Source organism: Diadema antillarum, unplaced genomic scaffold, assembly GCF_040938485.1.
Source record: "Diadema antillarum isolate AM-2024a unplaced genomic scaffold, OU_Dant_1.0 seq00001791_RagTag, whole genome shotgun sequence".
NCBI lineage: Eukaryota > Metazoa > Echinodermata > Echinoidea > Diadematoida > Diadematidae > Diadema > Diadema antillarum.
The window spans coordinates 45205-70403 of NW_027272469.1; the positions used below are offsets into that span (position 1 = coordinate 45205).

At 38.2% G+C, this 25199-nt stretch overlaps 1 protein-coding gene across 1 annotated transcript in view; it reads left to right on the forward strand.

Moving 5' to 3' along the window:
- The window catches only part of LOC139712308 (rho GTPase-activating protein 26-like), a gene marked incomplete at its 5' end in the record, with an annotated part of 86411 nt that overhangs the window by 42518 nt on the left and 18694 nt on the right, over nucleotides 1-25199 (forward strand). Inside the window, 8 exons of the mRNA XM_071624147.1 lie at nucleotides 1768-1855; nucleotides 3846-3904; nucleotides 4752-4857; nucleotides 7496-7655; nucleotides 8371-8617; nucleotides 13280-13375; nucleotides 17082-17201; nucleotides 23262-23315. Of these exons, the coding sequence (XP_071480248.1) occupies nucleotides 1768-1855; nucleotides 3846-3904; nucleotides 4752-4857; nucleotides 7496-7655; nucleotides 8371-8617; nucleotides 13280-13375; nucleotides 17082-17201; nucleotides 23262-23315 (930 nt within the window). The remainder of the gene's footprint in view (nucleotides 1-1767; nucleotides 1856-3845; nucleotides 3905-4751; nucleotides 4858-7495; nucleotides 7656-8370; nucleotides 8618-13279; nucleotides 13376-17081; nucleotides 17202-23261; nucleotides 23316-25199) is intronic.

Genomic DNA, 25199 nt, shown 5'->3' on the forward strand with positions numbered 1-25199 from the left:
TGAGGTGTAAAGGTTAACATCGCTGTGTCTAGGTAAGTGTGGTTGATGCTGTGAGGTGTAAAGGTTAACATCGCTGTGTCTAGGTAAGAGTGGTTTGATGCTGTGAGGTGTAAAGGTTAACATCGCTGTGTCTAGGTAAGTGTGGTTTGATGCTGTGAGGTGTAAAGGTTAACATCGCTGTGTCTAGGTAAGTGTGGTTGATGCTGTGAGGTGTAAAGGTTAACATCGCTGTGTCTAGGTAAGAGTGGTTTGATGCTGTGAGGTGTAAAGGTTAACATCGCTGTGTCTAGGTAAGTGTGGTTGATGCTGTGAGGTGTAAAGGTTAACATCGCTGTGTCTAGGTAAGAGTGGTTTGATGCTGTGAGGTGTAAAGGTTAACATCGCTGTGTCTAGGTAAGTGTGGTTTGATGCTGTGAGGTGTAAAGGTTAACATCGCTGTGTCTAGGTAAGAGTGGTTTGATGCTGTGAGGTGTAAAGGTTAACATCGCTGTGTCTAGGTAAGTGTGGTTTGATGCTGTGAGGTGTTTGACTCATCCTTGTCAGTCTTCACCTGAATAGCCTCATAGATACCAGGGGGTGTTTCATCGACGTTTGTCGGCGCTGACAACTTGAATCACCATAGTAACAGTCAGTGACCAGAGCATCTCAGCCAATCAAAACCAAAGATTTTGCTGAAATTGGTCAGCGCCGACAGTTGTCGGCGCTGACAAGCGTTGATGAAACACCCCCCCCCCCACCCCCCCCCCCCCCCCCCAGGTAGCTGTTTGTAGTGGAACCACTGCCATGGTGAAAGAGATTTAGGAGATGCTAGAAAAGAATTCTGTTCAATATTGATAAGTTAAGCAGGGTGGGTCATGAGGGGTTTGAGCATGTCACTGCAACATGCTCAAATTCTTGTTCAACATCCTCAAAAGCCAGCAATGTGCTATGCAACATCCTTGAAAATTGCAACATGCTCAAAATAAAATATATTCAAATATGTGAAAAAAAAACATGTGCAAAACTTGAGAAAAATCAAGCTACTTAGAGAATATGTGCACAAAACATGAGACATGACAACAAAAGTAAACAACACAACGAGAAATAAGTCTCAAAATTCGCTACTTGCTCTTGATGTGCGCTCCATGCACATACAGTTTCTGCAATATTTTCACATTCAGAGCTCCGAAGTTGTGGACTACCCTGGTTAAGAGATGACACAACAAAGTGAGGTAAACCAAAACCACGAGAAAAATAACAACCAAAGCAGAAAGACAAACCTGGTGTCTACAAAGCTGCACAAATTTATTATGCCTCTGGCCTAAAAGGTGCTGAAGGCATTTTGTTTGTGGAGTGCCTATTCTTCCCTCTTATATCTCGTCATTTTGATCCAAGAAAAATTGCTGAGTTTATGTGATTTTTTTTGTTTCTCACAATATTACAAAGTTCAATTGCAGTGTGGTTTAGGAGATCTAAAAACTTTGGCAGTGACCTGCACCTTGTGGATATAAAAGTAACAGGAAACAAAAAACTTCAATTCAAATCAATGTTGTGAAATTTTGTCAAATGTTCTAGAAAAAATAGCACTCAGAGACCAGCACTTAGAGACATTCACAAATGTGATAATGCGCCATACAAGAATAGTGAATTATCGTTATTATTGAAATTCCAAAACCTGAATTATTTCACTTTATCAATTGTTTTTCTCTACTTACATACCAGTCATTGATCACATTTTGTTGTTGCTGTTGCCTTTTCCCTAAAAAAAAAAAAAAAAAATGTGTGTAGACAAGAGGAAACCTCAAAACGTGAACCTGTCTGACTCTGGAGAATGGGAAATCAAAACCATCACCAGTGCCCTCAAAAACTACTTCAGGTGAGTTGACAGGCTGCAATCTGCCCCACCCACTAAGGTGGCAGACTTACAAATCATGCTTGTGAGTAATATCGTTTAGTGTCATACAGAAACAGGGCTTGAGAAAAATTAGATATAAAAGTGATTTGAACCCTTTGTGTTCTCTAAATGCAAACTGGCAGAGAAAACCTTATAGCATTGTATGCACCGTCCCAAAGTCCCTGGCATAGAAAGTGTGAAAAAAGTTCTTTTGCCTCTCATATTCCATATTCGAGGTTAGACGAGATTGATTTTGAAACAAGAAATGAATATCAAAAGTCTGATGCTCATTAAAATTAAAGATTTTTATTCATTTATTATTTTTTTGTTTTTTGTTTTTATTTTTTTATTTTTTGCATTTGAGCAGACACTATGAAGATTTATGAAGATTTCTTTCTTCAAAATTGTGCAGTGCACACATCACTGTGGGCATATTTGTTGCATGTTCTTTTTGATGCAATCTTTAGTTTGACCAGAGTTACATTATTAGGTCTCTGGCCTCTGTAGTATTTGTTATATCCCTTCACTACTTCTGCTTTATAAATACAAAGTGACTGCTATTAGAGTGAATTAAGTCTGAAGAATTTCCTTCAGTGTATGGAGCAACCAAATTAATCAAAATTGAAAAGCAACTGTCCACTACTGGTTTTTTGTCCCCGCCGAACGAGTTCGAGCAGGGGACTATGAAACGGGCTCCGTACGTGTGTGTGTCCGTGTGTCCGTCCGTCCGTCCGTGTGTCCGTGTGTCCGTCCGTGTGTGCGTCCGTGTGTGATCAAAATCTTCAATTTGCTACTTCTCTGTCATTTATGAGCCAATTTTGATTCTGTTTGCTTTATATGATAGCACTACATGGGAGCTTTGAAACTTCTACACAGAATTTCAGTTGTGACCTTTGACCTTGACCTTTGACCTATATTGTACATTTTGCTACAAAATAAAACTCCTTCGCCATTTCTAACCCGATTTCGATTCCGTTTGCTTTATGTGATGGCACTAGGTGAGGGCTTCAAAACTTCTACACAGAATTTTGACCTTTGACTTCTTTGACCTTTGACCTTGATTTTTGACCTGTATTGTACATTTTGCTACAAAATGCTACTCCTTCGCCATTTCTAACCCGATTTCGATTCCGTTTGCTTTATGTGATGGCACTAGGTGAGGGCTTCAAAACTTCTACACAGAATTTGACCTTTGACTTCTTTGACCTTTGACCTTGATTTTTTGACCTATATTGTACATTTTGCTACAAAATGCTACTCCTTCGCCATTTCTAACCCGATTTTGATTCCGTTTGCTTTATGTGATGGCACTAGGTGAGGGCTTCAACACTTCTACACAGAATTTTGACCTTTGACTTCTTTGACCTTTGACCTTGATTTTTTACCTACATTGTACATTGGCTACAAAATGCTACTCCTTCGCCATTTCTAACCCGATTTTGATTCCGTTTGCTTTATGTGATGGCACTAGGTGAGGGCTTCAAAACTTCTACATAGAATTTTGACCTTTGACTTCTTTGACATTTGACCTTGATCTTTTTACCTATATTGTACATTTTGCTACTAAATGCTACTTCCGGCGGGGACATATATTACGCACTGCGTAATTTCTACTTTTCCTTGTAATTGAATCTATTGATAAGTCATAATTTGATAGCCTGTAGTCCATTGATACTCAAAAGAAATTATGTGAATTCTGTCTAGTGTTCCATTCATGTCTTTTCTTACCATGTCAGTCTTGTACTATCATTTGGAATAGGGAGCATTTGCCAAGCTTTCTGTAGTATGTTATGTAGCTAGTCTGAAAATCAAACATTTTAGGGTGGAAACTATTTAAAAAGGTCAAAAAATGTCAGACTTGCCACTGTGAGGTACATTGAGTGTGACGTCTCAGGAACTCTCAAATTAGATAAAAATGAGAAACCTCGGGTGTATATCACTCACATATATCCCACTCTCTTTTCTCTACCAGAAATCTGCCGGAACCGCTGATGACATACAGGTTACATGAGCAACTGATGCAAGCTGCGAGTGAGTAGATAGCAAGAAATCTCTTGTTGATTTAGGAAAGAATAGGAATACACACAAACACACATTTCATAAGAGGTTTCATCTGGAGATATTATAGTTTGCTCAAGGTGATTGAGCATATTCCATTATTTGTTTCTGAAAAAACATATATATATATATATATATGTTTGGGTTTGTTTTTTTTTGCGATAAATTGTCTAATGGAAATATGAAATCTATCAAATTTAAGATACTAATTCAGTTTTAGGTAATAAAAACTTAGGCTTCATGTGGAGTATGTGTATGCACAACAATCGAAGATTTGTAAGAAAATTAAGATTTTCCTTAAATGGAAATGAACACACAAGTGCCAGTAGATGGGTATGTGGAGATAGGAGCCATGTGGATGTTTCCAAAGTAATATCAAATCTTATGTAAAAGGCATACCCCAAACTTTCTGCCAGAGGGGGAAATATTCACACTGCATAGATTTTCTTGTAATTTTCACCATCAATACTTTTAATATAAATTTCAGTGGAGAGAAAACTGGTTACTTCTGATTCTTTGATGTTTATCAAATCATTCATGGGAAAAAAAAACAACAACCCACAAGCTTTATTGTGTCATATTTAGTCATATGTTGACGTTCACATTTGTTACATGCCATTATTTAGCTGCTTGTAGATTTTACAAGTTTAATAGAAGGTGTTGGTTGTTTTCCATTCGTTACTTTGTCAGCTTGTAAATGTCACAAGTCCAGTAAATTTCTGTACTTTCCCTGTCTGCTTGATGTGTGTCACCTAACAGTAGCAGATTTTTGAGCAAGAGCTGGTTCAGCTGTTAACTTTAAACTTCACTTGGTTTGCAGAACAAGAGTCCAAGACCCTGAGAGTGAACGACATCCACGGCGTCATACATCAGCTTCCTGAACCCAACCTGGAGATGCTGGATCTAATCATCGGCCATTTAAACAAGTCAGCCATTTAATTTGATTTAATTTTATTTATGCCTCCGCCAACGAAGTGGCCGGAGGCATTATGTTTTCGGGTCGTCCGTCCGTCCGTCCCGTTTTGTTTTTGTCGATATCTCAAGAACCGTGTGGTGGTTTTACATCAAACTTGGTATGAGGGTATATCCTTGGGGGATAATACTTTGTGTGGATTTTAGGGTCACAGGGTCAAAGGTCAAAGGTCACAGGTTATTTTGTGGAAAAAAAAGGTTGAAAATTCATGTTTTTCTCCATATCTCGCAAATGGTTCAAGGTATCTTCATGGAACTTAGTATATATGCTTGTTCCAATGGGCAGTGATTATCTAGGGAAGTTGGGGGTCAGGGGTCAAAGGTCAAGGTCAACTCCTCAAAATATCACTACTTTCCCTATATTTATGCAATGCCTGAAGGTTTTTTTTTTTTTAACTTGATGTATGCATGTATTACCCAATATATATTCTGTGGGAAGTTTCTTGCCAAAAGGTCAAAGGTCAAAAGGTCAAAGGTCAAGTGAAAGTGCTGAATTGCACTTTTTCCTCCATATGTCAAAAGTAACTCAAGGTATCATCATGAAACTTACATATTTATGCATGTTCAACCTAACAGTGATTCTCTTTGGAACTGTGAGGTCAAAGGTCAAAGGCCAGGTTTAGATAATGCTATTTTCCCATTTGATACTGAAATTATACTTTTTCTCAATACCTTGAAAATTACTCAATGCATAAACTTATAAAAGGGTCAAAATTCAAGTAAAAATCATCAGTTCCCCAAATACCTGCACTCTGACATTGTAATCATTCATCCAATTGAACCTAGTTCTAGGAAAGTGAACATTCAGCACATTTGTGGCAAACCTGTCATTTTAATATTTTGCCAGTTGTGTGAAACTGTCATCACACATTGTCAAGACATTGTACTATAGACCTATTAGGAGAACCATGCATTATGGCGGAGGCATATCAGTCGCCGTAGCGATATATCTAGTTATATCATATCTCATTCATGTTTTATTATCTTGACATACATTAGCCTCTGTAATCAGCATGGCTCAGTAGAGACACCTTGGTTCTGATTCAGGGACTGTCCAAACGAAATGAGTACAGAATTTGAGTCATTTATATACCAGATGAAATTCAATGAATTTGTACATGGGCCCTCACACAGACCCATAACTTGCACACACTTGAATATCATCAACAAGCTCAGACTTATGTTTTTCTTTGTATTTTCATGCATACATTTAAAACAATTTTTACTTGTAACTTGTTGAGGACGGACTGATTTTGCTACAACATGCATTTCCCATAAATACCTGTCCAAGTATTCTCGGGACCTGTCTTCAACAGGTTAATAGTATACTTTGTCTTTAAAGCACCTGTAGCGGGGTTCAAATGTGAATAACAATATTTTATCTAAGGACGCAGCTGGGCTCAGCATGCCTGGTCAACTTTGTGATGCATTTTCCAGCAATACATCTGAGCTATTGTTGAAATCTATTGAATTTCCCCATTCAGTGAGATGAATTTTATACAGAGTTTATATGTGACCCTGCACCTCAAAACAAACAAAAAGTCGCCAGACATGAATTTTTAGTTAAGACCATATTCTGAAAGAGCAGACTTTAAGCTTTAAAATGATGTATAACTCAAATCAAATGGACTCTCCTAACCTATCTAAATATTGGAAAGAAAGCACAAACCCAGGAAAAGTGTGAACTGAGAAAAGAGGCTCTGAAGTACAGTGTCTATTCAAGCGCTTAATCTTTACCAAACCGTGCTGGCTGTGCGATGAATGGGACAAAAAAACAGAAAGTAAACCACCAGAGTAACAACAATGAAAGAATTATCAGATTAAACTTAAATTAAGCATGCCTCATTAACACATTCTGTCCATAATTAATGCCAACTTTCAAAGCAGTAGCACTATCCTTTTGAAAGTTATTAGAGTTGAAAGTGAAGAGTGTGGACAAGGTTTTTCAGAAATGAAAAAGGGATTCTAAAGACACATCTAATCACACTATTCTACCAAAAATGTTCGAGATAAACTGCTAAAAAACACACTTTCCTGCCCGTTTTATGATACCAAATTTTAGCATAACGTAAAAGAAGACCCGCTCTTTCAGAAAATATGAAAAAGTTAAGTTCAGCTAGGTTGACCCATTTCACTTATTTTCAGTCCTCACGCAAGATCAGTGTGTGCGACTTTATGTTCGTTTTGAGGTGCACGGTCACATATTGTGGATGAATGCCTGATGAAAAATGTGCCATGATTAAGCTATACCTCATCCCTGTTATGCTTTGAAAAAGAAAAAGAAAATACTGCCTTTAAAATGTTAGTATGATATTGTCTCTACATAAACCCATGCATGGAATCAAAAGTTCTATGAATCTTGCATTTTCTTACAAATTCTTACTAATTAAACTAAAATAGATATGCATGCAATTTTGCCATGGCAATTCCAGCCATTGATCAATTTTGCTGTACACAAACTAATTAAATATCATGGTTTTATATGTCAGGTGATTAAAAGTTTAAAAAGGAGTCTTGTTTGTCTTACGATAGTGTTACTGTGTGTGTGTGTTTATATTTTCTCATCATCTCTCTTTCTCTCTCTACATCCAGGGTGGCATCAAACTGTGAAAAGAACCTGATGACGGTGGCTAACCTTGGCGTCTGCTTTGGCCCCACCCTCATGAGGCCTGAGGAAGAGACGATGAAGGCCATCATGGACATCAAGTTCTCCAACATCATCGTGGAGATTCTCATCCAGAACTACCATAAGGTTCTCTTCTTCATCATCCTCTTCCTCTTCCCTTCTCTGGTGTCAGCTCTTGGCGCCACAGACCACTAGACCCACCAGTGCTTGTGTGCATGTGAATATGGATGTATGTGGTGTGTGTGTGTGATGTGTGTGTGGGTATGTTTGTATACATGTATGTATGAATGCAGGGCTCGACATTGGTACTAGAAATTGGTGTCGGGCCACCAAACTGTAAAAAAGTATATCTTTTGCAGCCAGATCAGGCAACTAAGTTTCAAAATAGATTGATATGTTTCTTTCTATGTAGCGACACTACGTTTCTTTTTCGGGTCACTGGCATTTCAGATTTAATGATTTTAGTGGCCCAAATTGGCCATCAGTGAAAAAAGTTAGTGTCAAGCTGTGATGTATGATTTTAATGTATGAATGTATGAACATGTGGGGATGTATGTATTGGGATGTATTTGATAAAGACTTTCACTTTCTTAAACCAACATCTACTGGAATTTGCCAGCTGATGTGGGATGACCATGCTATTTACTGGTTTCAGTCCTTCACAAGTGACGAAAGAAACAGACAAAATGTGCTATCTGAATATGTTGAATTGACTTTTGAATTTAGAAGTACAATTGTACTCTCTCATTAAAGGGAACAAAGTTTGTAATCATTTTTCACATTAGTGCCAATTTCTGACAACACGCTAGGTTTTGCATGTCCTGATGTCATTTGACTTCAGATCTTCAAGACCGCCCCAGATGGGATACCACCACAGTTCCAGACGAGGCCTTCAACCTCCAATTTCCCCAATTCGACCACATCCTCCATTTCCTCCTCGTCCAGTGCGTCATCATCGCGGGCGTCACCACGACACGCCAAGGCCACTCCTAACTCCACCCCAAAGGACCAGAAATCAGAGAAGTACCTGACGCAGACGGATAGTGTGGGAAGCGGTGTTGCTCGTGAGCATTCGCCACGCAGACCAGGTGAAACCTTTAAGAACAAATGGAATAATATGCTGAGGAGGGTCGACAGTATCAACCGTGCCAATAATAATGCCACGCACCTGAACAATGGCAGCAATACTGGTGCCCTTACACTGCCATCTTCACCACCTTTTAGGACCTTGGGCAATAGCCAATTTTACACCAAACCATTAAATTCCCCTCCCGGGATATCGCCCAGGATGAAATCACCCCCTCCCATATCCCCACACCCCAGGACTCCCCAACCGAAGCCAATGCACTTTGTTGATGCCCCCCAAAGGAGTGTCACACCCAGTCCTAGTTACTACCATAGCACCCACCAGGGGGGTATCCCCATCTACAGCCAGGTGGCCAAGGGGCCACAGGGCCCCACCCTCATCGAAAGAGCCGCCCCTCTGCATGGGGGCATGCAGACCTCACATCATGGCCAGCAGCATGAAAACTACAGACCAGGGGAACAGACGATAATCATGGAGTCGGGTCGCGTTGCGGCCCTGCGGCGCCGATTCCTGGCGCCGCCCGGCGATGACAAGCCAGGTTTGCGAAGCGAAGCGGTGGATATTCCCCGTCCCAGCTCCTCTGTTGCCTCGCTAGCTCGCCTCTTCCAGAAAAAACCTAACCCGGGGGTCCGGCGCCCATCAGTTGAGCCGGGGGTTACTAACAGGGAGTGCACCGGCACTGATGGTGGCGGTGGTAGAGGCAGTGGTGGTGGTGGTAGTAGTGGTAGGAGTGGTAGTGGTGGTGGACGTAGTAGTGGTGCACTCAGTGTTAATGGTGGTGTGGTCCTTCGCAAGCCACGTAGGAGGCTCCTACCTCCCTGGGTGATGCGAGATATGCCAGGTACATGTCAGAAGGGCTCCCCCCAGGCTTCTGATGGAGATTCAGACCAATCTCTTCATACCTCATCCTGATGGCTAATAGTTTTGGCTCCTCTTCACTCTTCCTACATTCATATTTTCTTTGATATTATCCTCATAGCAAGAAAGCTATTCTAACTTCCCAAAGTGTTTTATCACAGATTTATGTAGTAGTGTGTACCAGTTATTGAATAAGAACTTAAGGGAGGACTCGGTTTAGTATATCTATACTTTAAGAAAAGAAATGAATAAACTTAAACAATAGGTAATGACAATAATGATGGTAATGACAATAATGATGTTAATAACAACTATCCCTGATAGTAGTAATTTATTTGGTGATAAAATTATATGATTGGACTGAACATATTAGAGAGGAAAAGTAACAATACCAGCACTTAGTACTTTTCACCGTAAACAAAACAAGAAGAAAAAAAAAACAGGAAGAGGAAAATCAGCAAATTTATCTTTTTTAATCAGTTTGATTATCTCAAATGAGCAGTATATTTTGTAGCTTCAATTAATTCAAATAAAATGCAAATATCAGCCGATGCTATACAATTTCCCCTTGTCCAGATCTTTTAGAAGCTGTAGAAAAGTGATTGGAAACCAAATTGATTTTATAACTCGGTCATATTCCTGTAATGGAGTATATTAGAAATAGGTCCATCCAGATAAGAGTCATTGGTCACGGCTCCAACACAGAAGCCTGGGGGTGTCTTTATGATGTGCATGCTGCCTTGGGCATTGACCTTTAGTTGTGTTTGCTGTGTTGGAGAATGCTGCATGTCTTTTATTTTCACCCCTGTTTTCTTGTTACTTTCTCAATTTGTTTCTGAACACGGAATGATGAGATCGGAAGTTACCCTTTGTAAGATAGTCAATCAGAGAGGGAATAGTAGAAATTAAATTTAAAATGAAAGTATCCAAAACTTGACCAAACAGAAAAGATTAGCAACAATAATGATGAACATATGTGGACAGTTACTCAGATTCTGTATATTTAGCAGCCCAAAATGTTTTTACTGTTTTTAGTACCTGTCTTTAGTCATTTTTGGCCTCTTTTCATCCGTTTACATATTTAGTTGCGTCATAATTGCGTAGTTATGATTTTACTCATATTTTTTCAATAACAATTATTTTGTTTTCTTTCATCCATGGTAGATTAACACCTGACAGATATCTATTTAGAAAGTATTTGTCCCTAACAGTGAATAATTTTATTAGCTAGTTCAAAATGTATCATGAACTCATTAGATTCATGAACTCTTTCAAGGAATATTACTTGCTTCCTTCGAAATAACAATAGAGTAAAAGGATTTTAGTTTGTCAGAGATGGGGGTGTTCTTTATGTATTTGGTATAAATCATATCTTATTAGTTATTTCTAAAGGTATACCTTTATTACAGAATAATGACTAAGAGTTTTGAAAAATGTAATTTGATTGCTCCCATACTTTGATGTTCAAGCCACAAATTCATTAATTCATAACACATTTATGTGCATGTATGTTGTTAAGGGAAAAAATGTCTAAAAATGCTTTGTAAAATACAAAGATCATATCAGATTAATTCATGACCCCACCAAAATGAACCCCCCCCAAAAAAAAAAAAACAAACAGCAACAACAAACAAACAAACAAACAAACAAACAATAGATATAATAAAAACATAGAGATTCATGGTAGGGTAGGTACTTTAAGTTTTATGTTCACAATGCAATGTGTCAGTTGTGTTGATGCTGATTGTTTTGCTTTTTATTTTCTGTTTCAATCATACATTATATGACTATTATTTGTTTTGTTATGTGCTTGTTTTTTTCTTTTGTGTAGTTTTTCAAACACTACACACTTAGATATGATAGAAACCATTCTACTAACTCTGCTCTTCCCGTAATCCTTCCCTCCCCCTTGTGTTGTATCTCATTTCCCTTTCATACCCAATTTTGAATAAATCCTTTGTTCCCTAACATCTTCCTTTTTGACTCTCCTCTTGATATCTTAACGTGTCACCAACCAATTCCCCTTAATATGTGTGTTAGTGCGTGTGTAAGTGTGTGTGGCATGATATTTATGCGTTCTTCCCTACCCTATCCTAGTTCTAAGTGTTATGTATCCCTCTATGCCTGCTTGCCTGATGTTGTTAGAGTGTCGTGTCTGCTCTATGTATTTTTTGTTGTTGTTGCAGCCACCACCACCACTACCAAAAATATTCCTTGCCACCACCAAACCACTGCACAACCTCTATTGCCGCCACTGCCGCTGCCTCCATCATAGCTTTTATAGTCACCATATTTCATGGCAACATTTCAAAAAGTCTGCTTTTCTCCCTCATATTTTCCTTTCCCAGGTTGACAATTAAAATGTCATATACACAAGAATGCATTTCATGAATACATTTTTTGACTCAATGGAATATAATCCTGTCACATGGTAGCTTGGCAACAATATTTTTGGATGTTAAGTTGCTATTGCTTTAAAGGGAAATGGACTATTGCTGTATATTGAATGGAAACATATAATTTGAATGGGAACATATACGTTGAATGGAAACATATAATTTGAATGGGAACGTATACGTTGAATGGAAACATATTTTTCTTGAAAATGTATATATGACATATATTCACAATGCTCAGTACAAAGTGATGTGAGAGAGAACAGCAGACAGTAAGCCATTGTGGTGGGTTTGTTTACCTTGGAAGGGGCTCTAGCCTGGTGCCATTAATACCGACTGGGATTTGCGGCAGGATTGCATTAATCTCATGCCATAAATAATCATACCTCTCTCACTATTTGTCTTTTTTTTTTTCTTCTTCTTCTTCTTTTGACCCCCTTCTTGGTCCCTGTCCGTGTAGACTCCTAGTACAACCTCCACCAAGCTTCACATACTGGCTATGTCATTGTCTGGTCCAATCCCCTGGTCTATGTATGCATACTGTGAGGCCTTGTGGCTGAGGCTTCCATTCAATCATACCATATAGGCCTGTATTCCATCCAGCCAAGGTAGAGTCAGTCATTGTCATTGATAGAACATGATTCCTGGTACTAACTGAACATTGCCCCCTACCTGTTGACATACAGCTGTGAGAAGTCTTTTGTACTGATGGGTCATGATGACCTGAATTCAACAAGGCTATGGGAAGAAGAAAGTTTATCCAGGCTGAGAAGGAAGGAAAAATCCTCTTTACTGCTTCATCGTAAGAATATTGAGACCATTCAAACATTAGTGAAGATAAAATCATTGAACTCGAGAGGTTCACACTCTTTCCAGCTGGTCCTGTGCTACCAGATAAAGAGTTTGATAGCTCTCTGCCGATGGATGGAATACAAAAAGGGGATGTTGCTTAAAAAAAAGAAAGAAGAAAGACAAGAGGGAGAGATGGAGAGAAAGCAAAAGTCTCTCTTCTTTGCCTGAAGTCTTTCCAAGCCCTGGGGTGTGGGAGAGAGGAGGCTGTGATATATTGGTCCAACAGAGATTGGTTTGAGTTCTTGATATGTGGTGATTGGCTGATGTGTCGAGTCTCCTCAGCAGCTGTTCCAAAGTCAATGTTATAACTCTTGTTATGATCTCACTGTGTCTAACATAGACTTCGCCAACATTCCGCACTCCTTGATGTACTCACCCCTAACTGCCTGAGGTCTCCAATCTTCCTGTACAGGGTCTGGTGTTTTCTTTTTTGTTTGTAAGCTTGTTGTAGCTTAAGGGGTCCCATTGAAGAATATATCAGATACAAAGTAAATTGTTTCAAAAAAAAAAAAAGGATAGAATGCCATGGAAGAGTTTTGTGCTTGATGTTTGCTCAGGGGTACGGTTGTTTCGAAGAACTGTGAAATCGACACCACCAGCTCTATCTGTGAGCAGTGCCGCTCGCTCTCCTATACACGAGACAAAACCAGGAGGTCTGTTTGCAGAAATTTTATTGCATTTTAGCAGCGTCCGTTTGCAGAACTACATGAAGTCCATGTCATTGCTTTGTAGTTTGTGTTTTTGGCTTGTTTTGTTTCGTTCTCAAACACTGAACAGCAATTTCCACTGATTAGCTGCTCCATCAAAAAGTCATGAACATTTAGCATTAAGTTGACAAGGAATGAAATATGTCTATTTATGTGTTTTCATGTATTTATTCATTTAGCCCTAATTAACATATGGAAATTGTTATTACCCTAATTAAATTTTGCCCTCTCTCTTTCTTTTAATCTTTTTGATTAACTTTGTCATGGTAACATTGCCTTGTTAGCTGTGATTTTGTCCAGATTCAGTACGCACCACGGTGAATCAACCATCCAAAATATGTGAATACCCCATCAAAAATATCTGAATGCAAAATGTTCTGAGACCCTTTTCATCAATATACAATCTTCTGTCATACTACCACCAGGCATCTTGCCTTCCTTTTTGATACAACCAGTTGTGAGAGATAAAATTGAAAGGATGTGCCGCACACATTTATTTTTCTTGCTGGGGTTCATTATTTGAGAAATTTACCATTCAGAAACCATATAAGATTTAATGTGCACTGCAGATATAATAAAGAAGAGCATGCAACCACTTATATGAGAGAGATCTGCATAATATGGTTCTTTTTCAGCTTGGGGAAATTTGATCTTTTCTTTCTAATCCTGCAAAACTTACATGCTGGTAAAAGCATTTCATGTTCAAATAATGTTTCTAATAATTATGGCCCTGTCCTGGTTGATAAAAGCCCCCCTAGAAGTAGGCAAGGAGGTAACACCAGCTCCACTTAGTTCCCTTCCTCATCCCAACCCCATCCCACTCCCAGCTCTCCACCTCATCCCTTCCCTTGCTCCTTATCCCATCTACTTTTCCATTCCCCAACCATCTCTGCCCATTGTGCAATAGTTATAGAGTTAATTGTCACGGGTTAAAGCTAATGTCTATACCATTGCAATAGGGGATTCCTTGCAACCCCCCCCCCCCCCACCATCCCTCATCAATGGGATCCGCAAACCCTTCACATCAAGCATCATAGGTATAAGTAGCTGGCATTCTTTTTGTCTGGAATAAAGGAAGAGAAGGCCACATTTGACAAAGAATTAGGAAAGCAAAAACTGAAAAAGCATTAAAAATATGACCACCTGGGGGGGAATTTATAACACATGTATGCAGCAATGTGTGAAAGTGAGCGATGAATGATGATTAGAAAAGCACACTCAGGAATCTTCACCTCCGTGGAACGGGAACATGAATGCAGCTAACTCCTTAACCACGTGGTGTGTGTGTGTTGGGGGGGGGGGGGTGGGGCAATAAATGGCATGATGGGGCAGATGGTATTATTGTAATATGTGATCATACGTTAACGCAAACGCTAACCATGACTCTAAATATGTAATTGGGGCATTCTCATGGGTGCATGGGATAGGCATTAGGGGTCATCTGAGCTTGTCGTCTTGTGTGGTAGACACATTGACGTGCTACTAAAATCGGGCTGGTATTTAAGTAATGATTCGGTTAATATATTTGTTCGATTTTTTTTTTTCCATCTGAGATGACTATCAGGGACAGCTAAAGTCTGAAATGAATCCAATGTTTCCAAGTAAACTTAGTGATCGGTGGCACTAATGCAAATTTATGATTTTTATTCTTTTTGTAGATGAAGTGGGTCAGATAAGAACCTTCTTATTAATAGCTGTAGATACTTGTCTCTTCCAGTTTATGCATGCCACATTTCATGATCTAACTGAGCAAGGGCAAAGTACTTAAAAATCATTTAACACTTCATTGTCTTGCTGGATTTGTGTTCTTTGCAAGAGCAAAAACTGCAATTTGGTTAAACCGCTAATGTCATCTACTTTGTACAGTTGAAATGCAGTGTAATGCTATAGTGACCTCTACAGTTCATGGGCTTCAAATTAATACACAATACAGAGCAGTAGTGTCTTGATGTCAAGATCAGATGTGATAAGATAACTTTTTTTTCAATATTTATTTTTCTCTAAGAGAAGAGGTAATGAATTATCTATGTGCTATATTGATATATAAATGTTTTGTTTTTCTCAAATTAACCTAATGTCACAAATATTTTAAAACTGTAATCTTTCATGCATGACAAAAAAAAAAACTATACTTCATCGGGAAATATGTTTGTTTTGATTTTTTTTTAAAGAAAGGTGGGGCAAATCTCACTGTGGCTTTAATTTCATAGTCATTATTATTATGCTGCATGTGAGTGCATGTCACTGTGCTGAAATAAACAACAAGGGCTCTCTATGTAGTTAAGGTGTGTGTGATTATGCACTGTACATGCACACATACTGAACATGATTACATTTGCCCGAATCAAATTGGTATTAAGGAATGCTGACTTTTCTTTAAAAATTATTATTCTTTGAACAAGATTGAAGGAAATTTGCTTTATAGAGAGAGTGTAGTTCTGTAGTTTGATTCTTTGCATAAATCATGTGATCAGTGGGTGGGGTGGGGATGTGGATGAAGCGAGGCCCCTTACAAGTGATAAATGTTAGAACTAACATATCATTTAATTGCCTAGACTTAGATAGACATACATTTGCTTGTACATATATCCTCCACAGTCATATAATCATGCCATCGGTACCAAAGTCGTATGTGTAGTCAATGTTTGTACAGGAGTGTGATGATTGTGGGTGATTTTGGAAGAGGCTGTGGTGAATCTCACACCGTGCTTCCGATAAGGCTGATCAACTGCTAATAATTCATCATCCAACAGCGTCATCATAGCTCAGACTCATCAGCTTCCTCCCATGCTCATTTTAGTGTCTTCGATTTTTGCTTACCATTGAACTAAATACTTCCAAGTATTTTAAAATTCATGATTCATGTTATTATCAGACTTACTAGATTAGCTTTGTATGCAGATTTATTTTACAGACTTCATTCTAAATATTACGCCTGTAAAGGAAATAGGATAATCTTTCCAGTAGTTTCATCATACAATTAGGAAATTGATGATTTCCTTGCAAAATAGTTGAATAGTATATTGCACACAGAGAGATAGTATTAGATATGTATACTAGCTGCCCATATAACATACATAGCATGATTTCATTTCCTTGTTTTTCTCGCAAGAATATTGAATGGAAAAGTCTTTATATTGGCACACATCATGCATATGCACGCAAGCTCATGATCTGGAATAGTTGTTCAATAAGAGGAAAGGATGCATTTTTGGTAAAGAATGGAGCAGTGATTCAGTGTAAATTTTGATCAACACAAGAGAGTTAAGCCTTCAGACTTGTTATTGACTTCAGAGCATGACAATGAACTCTGCCTTTGACCTAGTCACAAAAAACACTGGTTTAGATGGGAACTCACCAATCCTGAGCAATTCATGGTAGATGCATGGTGAAGTAGATCGTGCTAGCTATTGAGAGGAAGACGAGTATGCCAGCATGCACAGTGTCAGCGAGAAAGCTCTTAAACATGCACCAATGCCAACTCTACAATGTGCACAATTTAATGATAGACTATGATCCCTCGTTCTCTCCAACCTCTCCAACCTTCGACCCCCGACCTCGAACCCCAACCCTCCAATCTCCAATATGCGTTTTGATTCCGTTGCTGGCTCTATCGATGATGCGGTCATCTATTCGTCGCCGATGGCAACAGTGGAGGCGCAGTACAGCAGCAGCAGCAGCCATGAGTCCATCAGTTCGCAGTCCTCGCTGTCGACCCACTCTTCAAACTCATCACCGCCGTCAAGCAAGAAAGCAAACTCGCTTTCAACAGGTAGGGAGGAAGAAAATTGGTAACTTTCCTTCTTTTCTCTTTCCTTTTTTTTTTTTTTTTTGGCTGCATTATCGTTTCTGCATATTTTAAATATCCACAAAATACACTCTCTGCACTTCAGCCGTACATTTACAGTTTAGCCCAGACATGTTGGAGCAGCCATTGTTCCACAAAGGCTATCTAAGGTCTAGGCTGTACTGTATGTGTCAAGACTAACTGTAAGGTGACATTATCTTTACTTACCATTTAATGCAGTGCATTCTGTGTTTAACAGTGTCATTGGGTTGCCATGGCAATTGGGCCAGGGTGTTTGTAGCCTACTCACATTTGTGCCAAGGATCCGGAAGTGAGCTTTTTTGGCAAAAATGTTTGGTCACAAGCCATTGCTCTCTTTTCTTTTTTTTTGACTGAATCAACAAACATGGCTAACACCCATTAATATGGCCGTCTGTTTTCACCTGTGATTCCATATATTTTGTGACATGAGACTGTGAGGTCTAATTCCCTCCCCTGCCCCCATTTGTCCACCCACACTGCTTTGACCAGGGTTCTGTATATTTTAACTTACCACCGACAACTTGTCCCAAGTGAAGATGAATAGTCAATGTTTTCCTTCAACAATTACTTTATGAATCTTTCAACTTCACCCTTACTTGATGAGGGTTAAAAATCAGATACAAAGTCTGAATGTTTTAAAAATCTTATCTGCACACACAATTGATTCACTGTGAGGCAAGTGACCACTTTACAATACTTCACACTTTCATCGTCTTTATTCATTTTCACCTTTGACCTAACGTACGTATATCAGGAGGTGAGTATGTCATGCTTTGTGGTGTAGAGAGAGGGAGAAGCAGACATAGGGAGGTGCATCGTGGGAAATGAAGCCCAATAGATCTGAGTGCATCGTAGAACTAGGGCTACAGTGCACTTATTGGGCAAGGAGTGTTTTATGCAACCGTGATCACATCCAGCCCCGTCTCTTCCCTTGGAATATTATTTTTTTTCTTGTTTTTAGCCAACCATATGACTGCTTTTATCCATCAGGTCCTGTAGTCATTTTGCTCCAGAAATAGTTTAGTCCTCATGAAATTGGCAGCTCAGAATTTTTAGCTGTAAAGTCTGAATTTTCTTTATCAAGACTGTTGATAAATGTGTGCCCTTGGTAATGATACTATTAACAAGCATACACTAAGAGCATTCAGTGGTCTTGATTATAGGCCTCACTTTGTAGATCGAAAGATTTCATTGAATAGATGTGTAGGGATGGGGAGACTGTAATTTGGGTCAAGACTGATCACAAGTTTAACATACACCATCCGAATTAAAGGTCATAATTTTCAATCTATCTTATTGTATTGAGAGAGTAAAAAAAAAATGGCCCAACTATACACACAAATAATATCAAGTATTGATGGTTTGTATTGACTTTGACAAGAAAAAAAAAATCAAAATGGTGTTTGGTAGCTTTATTTTGTTTTCTTAAAAAAGAAGAAGAAGAAAGGAATTACCTTTTATGGTTAACTCTTTTAGGTCCAGTAGTTCAGAATGCCCTTAACCCGTTGAGGATGGTTTGATTTCGCTACAACACGCATTTCCCATAGACACTTGCCCCAGTATACTCGGGACTCGTCCTCAACGGGTTAATGTTGTGTACAAACTGTTTAGCACTGATATTGAGAGGGCAATGGCTGGGTTCTGGTTGCTTAAATGTCTTGCCATGTTGCTTCTCCTTCAACTTAATGATATATCTGTAGTGCAGGTATTATATCTCACTGCATCTTTCCTCCATAGTACTACAAAAAATGCATTCATTGGCCCAGTATTATCTTTCAAGCCTTTTACTGAATGCATTTCCTGTGTATTTAATATGTGTGTGCTTGTATCGAGAATGATATACAGTTAATGAAAGGTGAGGAGTGGCGTTGAATTAGAGGTTAAGGAGCGATGGGTGTTTTGCTCCTGTGTAGTTAGTTGCTTGCATCTCTTCTTGCATCCTGTAACCATAGCACCAGGTCTGTAATATATATGTGTGTGGTATGATCAGACCCTGCACAGATGAATGGAGAGCATGCTTTTCACTGGAATGCATAACCATACTTTTCACATCAAAGGTTTCATATTTCCAGTTCGTATTCTTAATAGTCTCCTGAAACTGACTTAGAAAAGAAAGTAAAATGGCTTAGATTTTATTTATGTGAAGTCTCATAAGACATAAGTTGTTAGTTTTCTTTTATTCTACAGTACAAATACTCCCAGCACCTAAGACTTCATTTTATTTATATTTTTGTTTAAAAAGAGATATTTTCAGATTAGAAGACCGGTTCCTAGATTACATTAATTGAAAGAGCCGTTAATTGCTTCCAAATTTAAACATGTTCCTTTTTTTTTTATTTACAGTATTTGTCTTTAGGTTCCATAAATCCATGACTCTCTATAGCAATGTAGAACATTTGCAAGTTGTGAAATGTAGCTGATGATAAAGACAGAGCTAGTGAGAGAAATGAAATATCAGATATGATATCAATTTCCTCTTCTTCAGGAGGCAATGAACTTCAAATGGTGATATGATAACAGCCTGTCAGGTGTAGCATGTTTAAATTGAGGATGGTGTGATATCTTGACCATGTGGGGAAATGAGAGCGAGTCTTAAGTGAGCCTAATTTGTACAGCATGACTTCATCAAACATACCCTGAGTAATGGAGGTCAATCCTAACTTTAAATGCTCTCTCTTCATCTCTATCTCTCCCTTTCTCTCTTTCTGTCTCTCCCTCAGCCTGACTATCTTTCATTTTTGATTTTCTTCTTTGACATTTAAATGAACATTCTTTTTATTCTTTCTTTCGAATCTTTAGAAAGAAATTATTGTTCCTTGGTAATCGTTTAATGTGTCTGATTGCTCATGTACAATGCAGGATTTCCAAACAAGTTACTGACCTTGAGAATAAATCTCCATGGGGAGGAATTTCTATTAATTTTTTGTTTTTAATGAAGAATTATGAATACACCACAGGTCTTAATTCTTACTGTCCAGTGCCTCCACGGTTGTTCACTTGAATTTAAGCATATATCTTGAGAAGCTTTGTGCAGTTAGAGATTTGGGAAATAGAATAGCAAGAAAAGAAAGAAGACCAAAGTACTTGGTATACTTGATATGTACATGACCGCTTTGTAAGTAGCTCCCACCTAATGTGATTGTGTGTATGGTTGTGTGAAGATGATAATGTGTAAATATGTGTGTTTTGGGAAATTTTGGGCACTGTTATACTGTTCTTTGTAAATGTTAGGAGTGGCTTGCAATGTGTGGATTAACAAGCTGCAATATTCTAAATTCTACTAGAATCAGTCAAAATCAAGCAGAAACATGCAGAATCTTTATATCAGTGGTATATTTTGTGTGCTTTACCAGACTACAGAATGCATTCACCTGTATCTTGCTCTGTTCTTTGTACATGTAGTTTAGGGTATATATATATATATATATATATATGATCTTATTCCCGAGGCATGTTTCTAGGTATATGCTATACATAAACCACACATATGCATATATTTGTATCCTCTTTGCCTCCTACTTGCTATCAGGCCATATTGTATATTTCACAAATCATGACCTCTAAGGCAATTTTTTTGTGTGGTTAAACATATTTTGTCAAAAAAAGAACAGTGACAGAATGAAAAATTAATTCTTATCGCCTTTCAGGCAATGAGGCCAATGATTTTCCACTGTAAAAATAGTGCAAGTTTTAGTTGTGTTAGTTGTGTTACAGGAGGCAACATTTTGGTATGTAGTTTATTACCAATTCAGACTTCATTCACAAAAATAAAACCACCAAAAATATTCAATGTATGCAGTGATTTGAGTAGAGAGAATAGCAGAAGTATATCTGTGTCAGAGCAGTGAGATCTTTTATGATAATTATAATTATTCTAATTTAAGTGTTAGCTTTGTGTTCATTGATTAATACTGCTTGTGGATCAATGAAAACTGTATGATACCACACCAGAGGCAATTTTGCTTTTGTTGTTTTATCTATTATTCCCTGCAAACATTTTATCGTTTTGTTTTGTTTTGTTTTTTCAAATTCATGAGGCCTAGCTAATAAATTCATAGGATGTTTGTATAAGTGTTGTAATGCATAACTGGTTAATAAGATAGTAACATTTATCTCAGCTCAATGTTATGAAGTCTTGATTGAAATTTGTAATTGGAAGAGAACTGCATATTCATTATGAGAAATTATTGTAGCAATGTCTTTTCCCCACATACAGCTGTGCTGGATTTAAGTGTTTTGGGGCATCTGCAGAAATTTGTGTAGTGGAGTATGGTTCTTAACTTGTCGCAAGCTGTCTGTAAGAAAATGCATTGAACAGACAAGTCTTGAATTTGTGTTGATGAATATGCAGTTTGTAGCCAAATCTCTTCCCAGAACACATCAGTCACTTGTATCATAATCGGATTATTTACCAGACTGTACGCTGTGCCCGCATCCCTGCAAGAATGACTGCATTATGCTGTCGCCTTCGTATGGTAACCATAGCAACCATGAATATGCATTCTCTATGAATTACTTGTCATCAGTGTGGTTTGTTATGGTAGATATCATTGTGTATGGACTCTGCATTGTCATTAGATCAATGAAACACTCTATGCTAGTCATTGATGGTAGCATGTGATAGCCTTTGATATGTGATGCCAATTCAACAATGTTGGCATCTGTACAGAAATACAAACATTAATTTCTGGTGAGACCTTCACTGAGGACAACATCAACTCCCACTACAGCCCACCATACCACTATCAATCATGTCATCAACTCTCACCAGGGGGACATTTCATAAAGCGTTTTGTCAGGTATTTCATCTGACAAACTGTTATAAGCTACTGAAATCCTTGCATCTGATTGGCCTAGAGCAAATTTGTTTGAAAGTTTGTGGGACAAAATGCTTCATGAAATGCCCCCAGATGATCGTACACCCTTTCACACAGGCATCACTTCTGACCGCTATGTCAATGTCATCATCACTATCACTGGTCAGTAATCTCCTTGTCCGTCCTGACTGACCGTCCACAAATCATCATCATTCTCGGCCTTCTCATTATTACAAAGAAGCCATTTCGGGCTCATTTTATAAGGAGGTTGGCAATCAATACAGATTACAGTAATTGTGATTATTTGCGGTAACAACAGAAATACATATATTTGGTGATGCCTGGTTTCATGCAAGCTGCTAGTCTTGTACATGGTAGTCATTGGTACAGTAATTGCTGTACAGTATGGGACCCCAGACATAACTGTAAGCCAAGTTAGATCTATACCTTGCCAACTTGGGGAATTTCCCAACTCTTTTTGACATATGTAACCTCATCAGTAGAATTAAAAATCCAAGCAAAGATAGCATCCTGCACTTATTTAGAAGGAACCCATCTTGATACCTGTATTGATTTTGTTTTTGTAATGGAGGCTTTGCAATAAATTCTTACAGATAAACTGTGATGTTGAAAAATCTGGCAAAAGAACATAGATAACGAAATTCTTCTATGCCCTCAATTTGTGGCCATATGTTCATTTATGCACCAGAACTTTGTCAGTTGCCATACGCTGATTTTCACAACATATAACTTAGTTGTGGATCCATGAAATGGGACTATGATCCCACCGAGGTATCGAGATACATATAGTGACAGATAAAAAGGTTGGAGAAAAAAAAAATGTTTGTTATTGATTTTGATCTATCAGTCATGAATAAAGGGAATTTATCATTTCTGGGTTTTTTTTTCTTGCCAACCTGCATCGGTTTGTGTTTATAATACACCCCCCAAAAAGACGTCATGTGTAGTGAACCTTGTTTTTGTTTTTGTTTTTGTTTTTTTTTGGGGGGGGTTGGTTTTTTTTAATAGACGTCATGTGTTGTGAATCTTTTTTTTTTTTTTTTGATAGCACAGAATGAGATTGAGATTGTATGCTTTATGTCATGTTTGATCTCATTCGAGTCACATTCATAAGGTACTAACATGCAACCCTCCTTTACTTACTTCACTACATTCCATCTCTCAGTATTCTGGAGATCCATTCAAATGAGGAAGTACCCAAAGTACCATACTTACCATGGTAAATTTTCTCTGTTCCATGTCTGCTGAACGCATGCCAAATGAAATAACGAAAACAAGACAGTCACGTCGTCGCACAAGTCCGTTTATCGCATTTCAGTCGTCCTCAAGTAGTTTCCTCTGTTGTGTAGCCAGGTTTGCCCTTCAGAATGTCACAAATTAATTGCCGAGAAGGAGGAGTGTCAGCTTTGTGGGACGGAGGTCACGGGGTCAAATGAGGACTAGACTGATTGCTCTGTTCCTCCATGAGCTTGTGATCTTCAAGTGCCATAAAGTGGGACTCTTTCGCTGGCGGTACTTGTGACCTTCTGCAGGGCATACCTCTAGTGTTCTTGTTTTGTGGTTGGGTCATCTGGTGCCTTGCGAATATTTTCTTAGCTTTCAATGTTCAGTTTTATTTGCATACGTGTCTTGCTATCTTCTTTCATTTGTCATCATTCCTGCTCTCCAAGTATGTCTGAACAGGATATCTATCATGAGTCGTAGGAATATTGTATATTGCTTTGCCTAGAGTAAGCTCTATTGCCAAATATATGTTATGTAGATGTTTCGATATGTCTTTGTAATCCGCCAGGTATTATTTGTGTCTTCTTTTTTTTTCTGTGAACCTGTGTGTATTTTGCCAATTTTTGTTATCATTTTGCAAACCTGTTCACTGCTAAGGAATTGCTCTCATTGGGCTAACAGCTGTGACATGTTTGTGTAGAACTTTTGTTTGGGTATTGTTTTATTTGTTTTCCAGCCTCTGCGATATACTTTTTAGGGACAATTAGTCATCCACCAGTCAGAGTAAATATTCATAGTCTCTTATACTGTTTGTAGACTTCTTAAAGATGTATCTTTGATTTGACATGCTTTTTTTTTCCCACTCTGAAGAGAAAGACAGCCAATTTCTTTGTCTTTCTTGTGGTCATCCGTAGTGTGGACTTAATCATCGTGGTCTGTAGCTTTTATCTATGTAGTCTTGTTGTTGTTGTGATTACTGACTTCTATTTGTTGTTATGGTATGGTAGAGGCTTCATTCTGTTCTGCCGCCCTCTAGTGGTGAATTCAAGCCATCATTGCTGTAGGATGTTTTCTGCTCCCATGGGTTGAATTGTTCCACTGCCAATGTTTGTGTGTCTGTCGATATTTTACAGACATAGATGGATGTAGGCATAAATTGAATTTGATTTTTCTTACATGCATGCTTTGTTGATGTGGAATAAGAATAATATGTGTTCCTCTGATTCATCTGGCCTTAACATGACCTATTATAAAAAATGAGAAACCATGCATAACACTCAATGTGTGTGGGTTGTTGTTTTTTCTTTATTTAGTTGAATATTGGCAGGAATGGGCTGAATTTGTAGGTTAAGAAGTCTTTGACAATGCTCTTGTTATGCAAAGAAATGTTCATCAATTCAAGTCAGTCATGGATTAGGACTCCTTTGATGACAATTGGCCTTCACTATGTTATTTGTATATGGCTTCTTTTTTTTTTTCTTGGCTTTTTTTTTTGGTGGGGGGGGGTTAGTTTGTTTGTTTGCTTTCTCTCTTTGTGGTTTCTAATGTACCAGTGACTTAGCAAAAATGACAATGTCAGACTGGATTTGATTATATTTTTTTTTCATCAGAAATTAACAATTTTCTTACATCTATTCAGCTCATTTTCCCTTCACCTTCACAACCCTTTACACTGACTATGATTTTGAATGCTCCATAAGAACCATAGCAACTTGGAATAGAAGAAAAAATCCATAATAATTCTACCTAATTATCATAGTTATGATTTGGTTTCTCTTTTTTTCAAACTCAAATGTATTCATGTGTCACTACTAGTCACATGTTGTATAAGAAGCAATCCAGTGATCATACTTTTGATGATTGCAGTTTCAGAAATGAA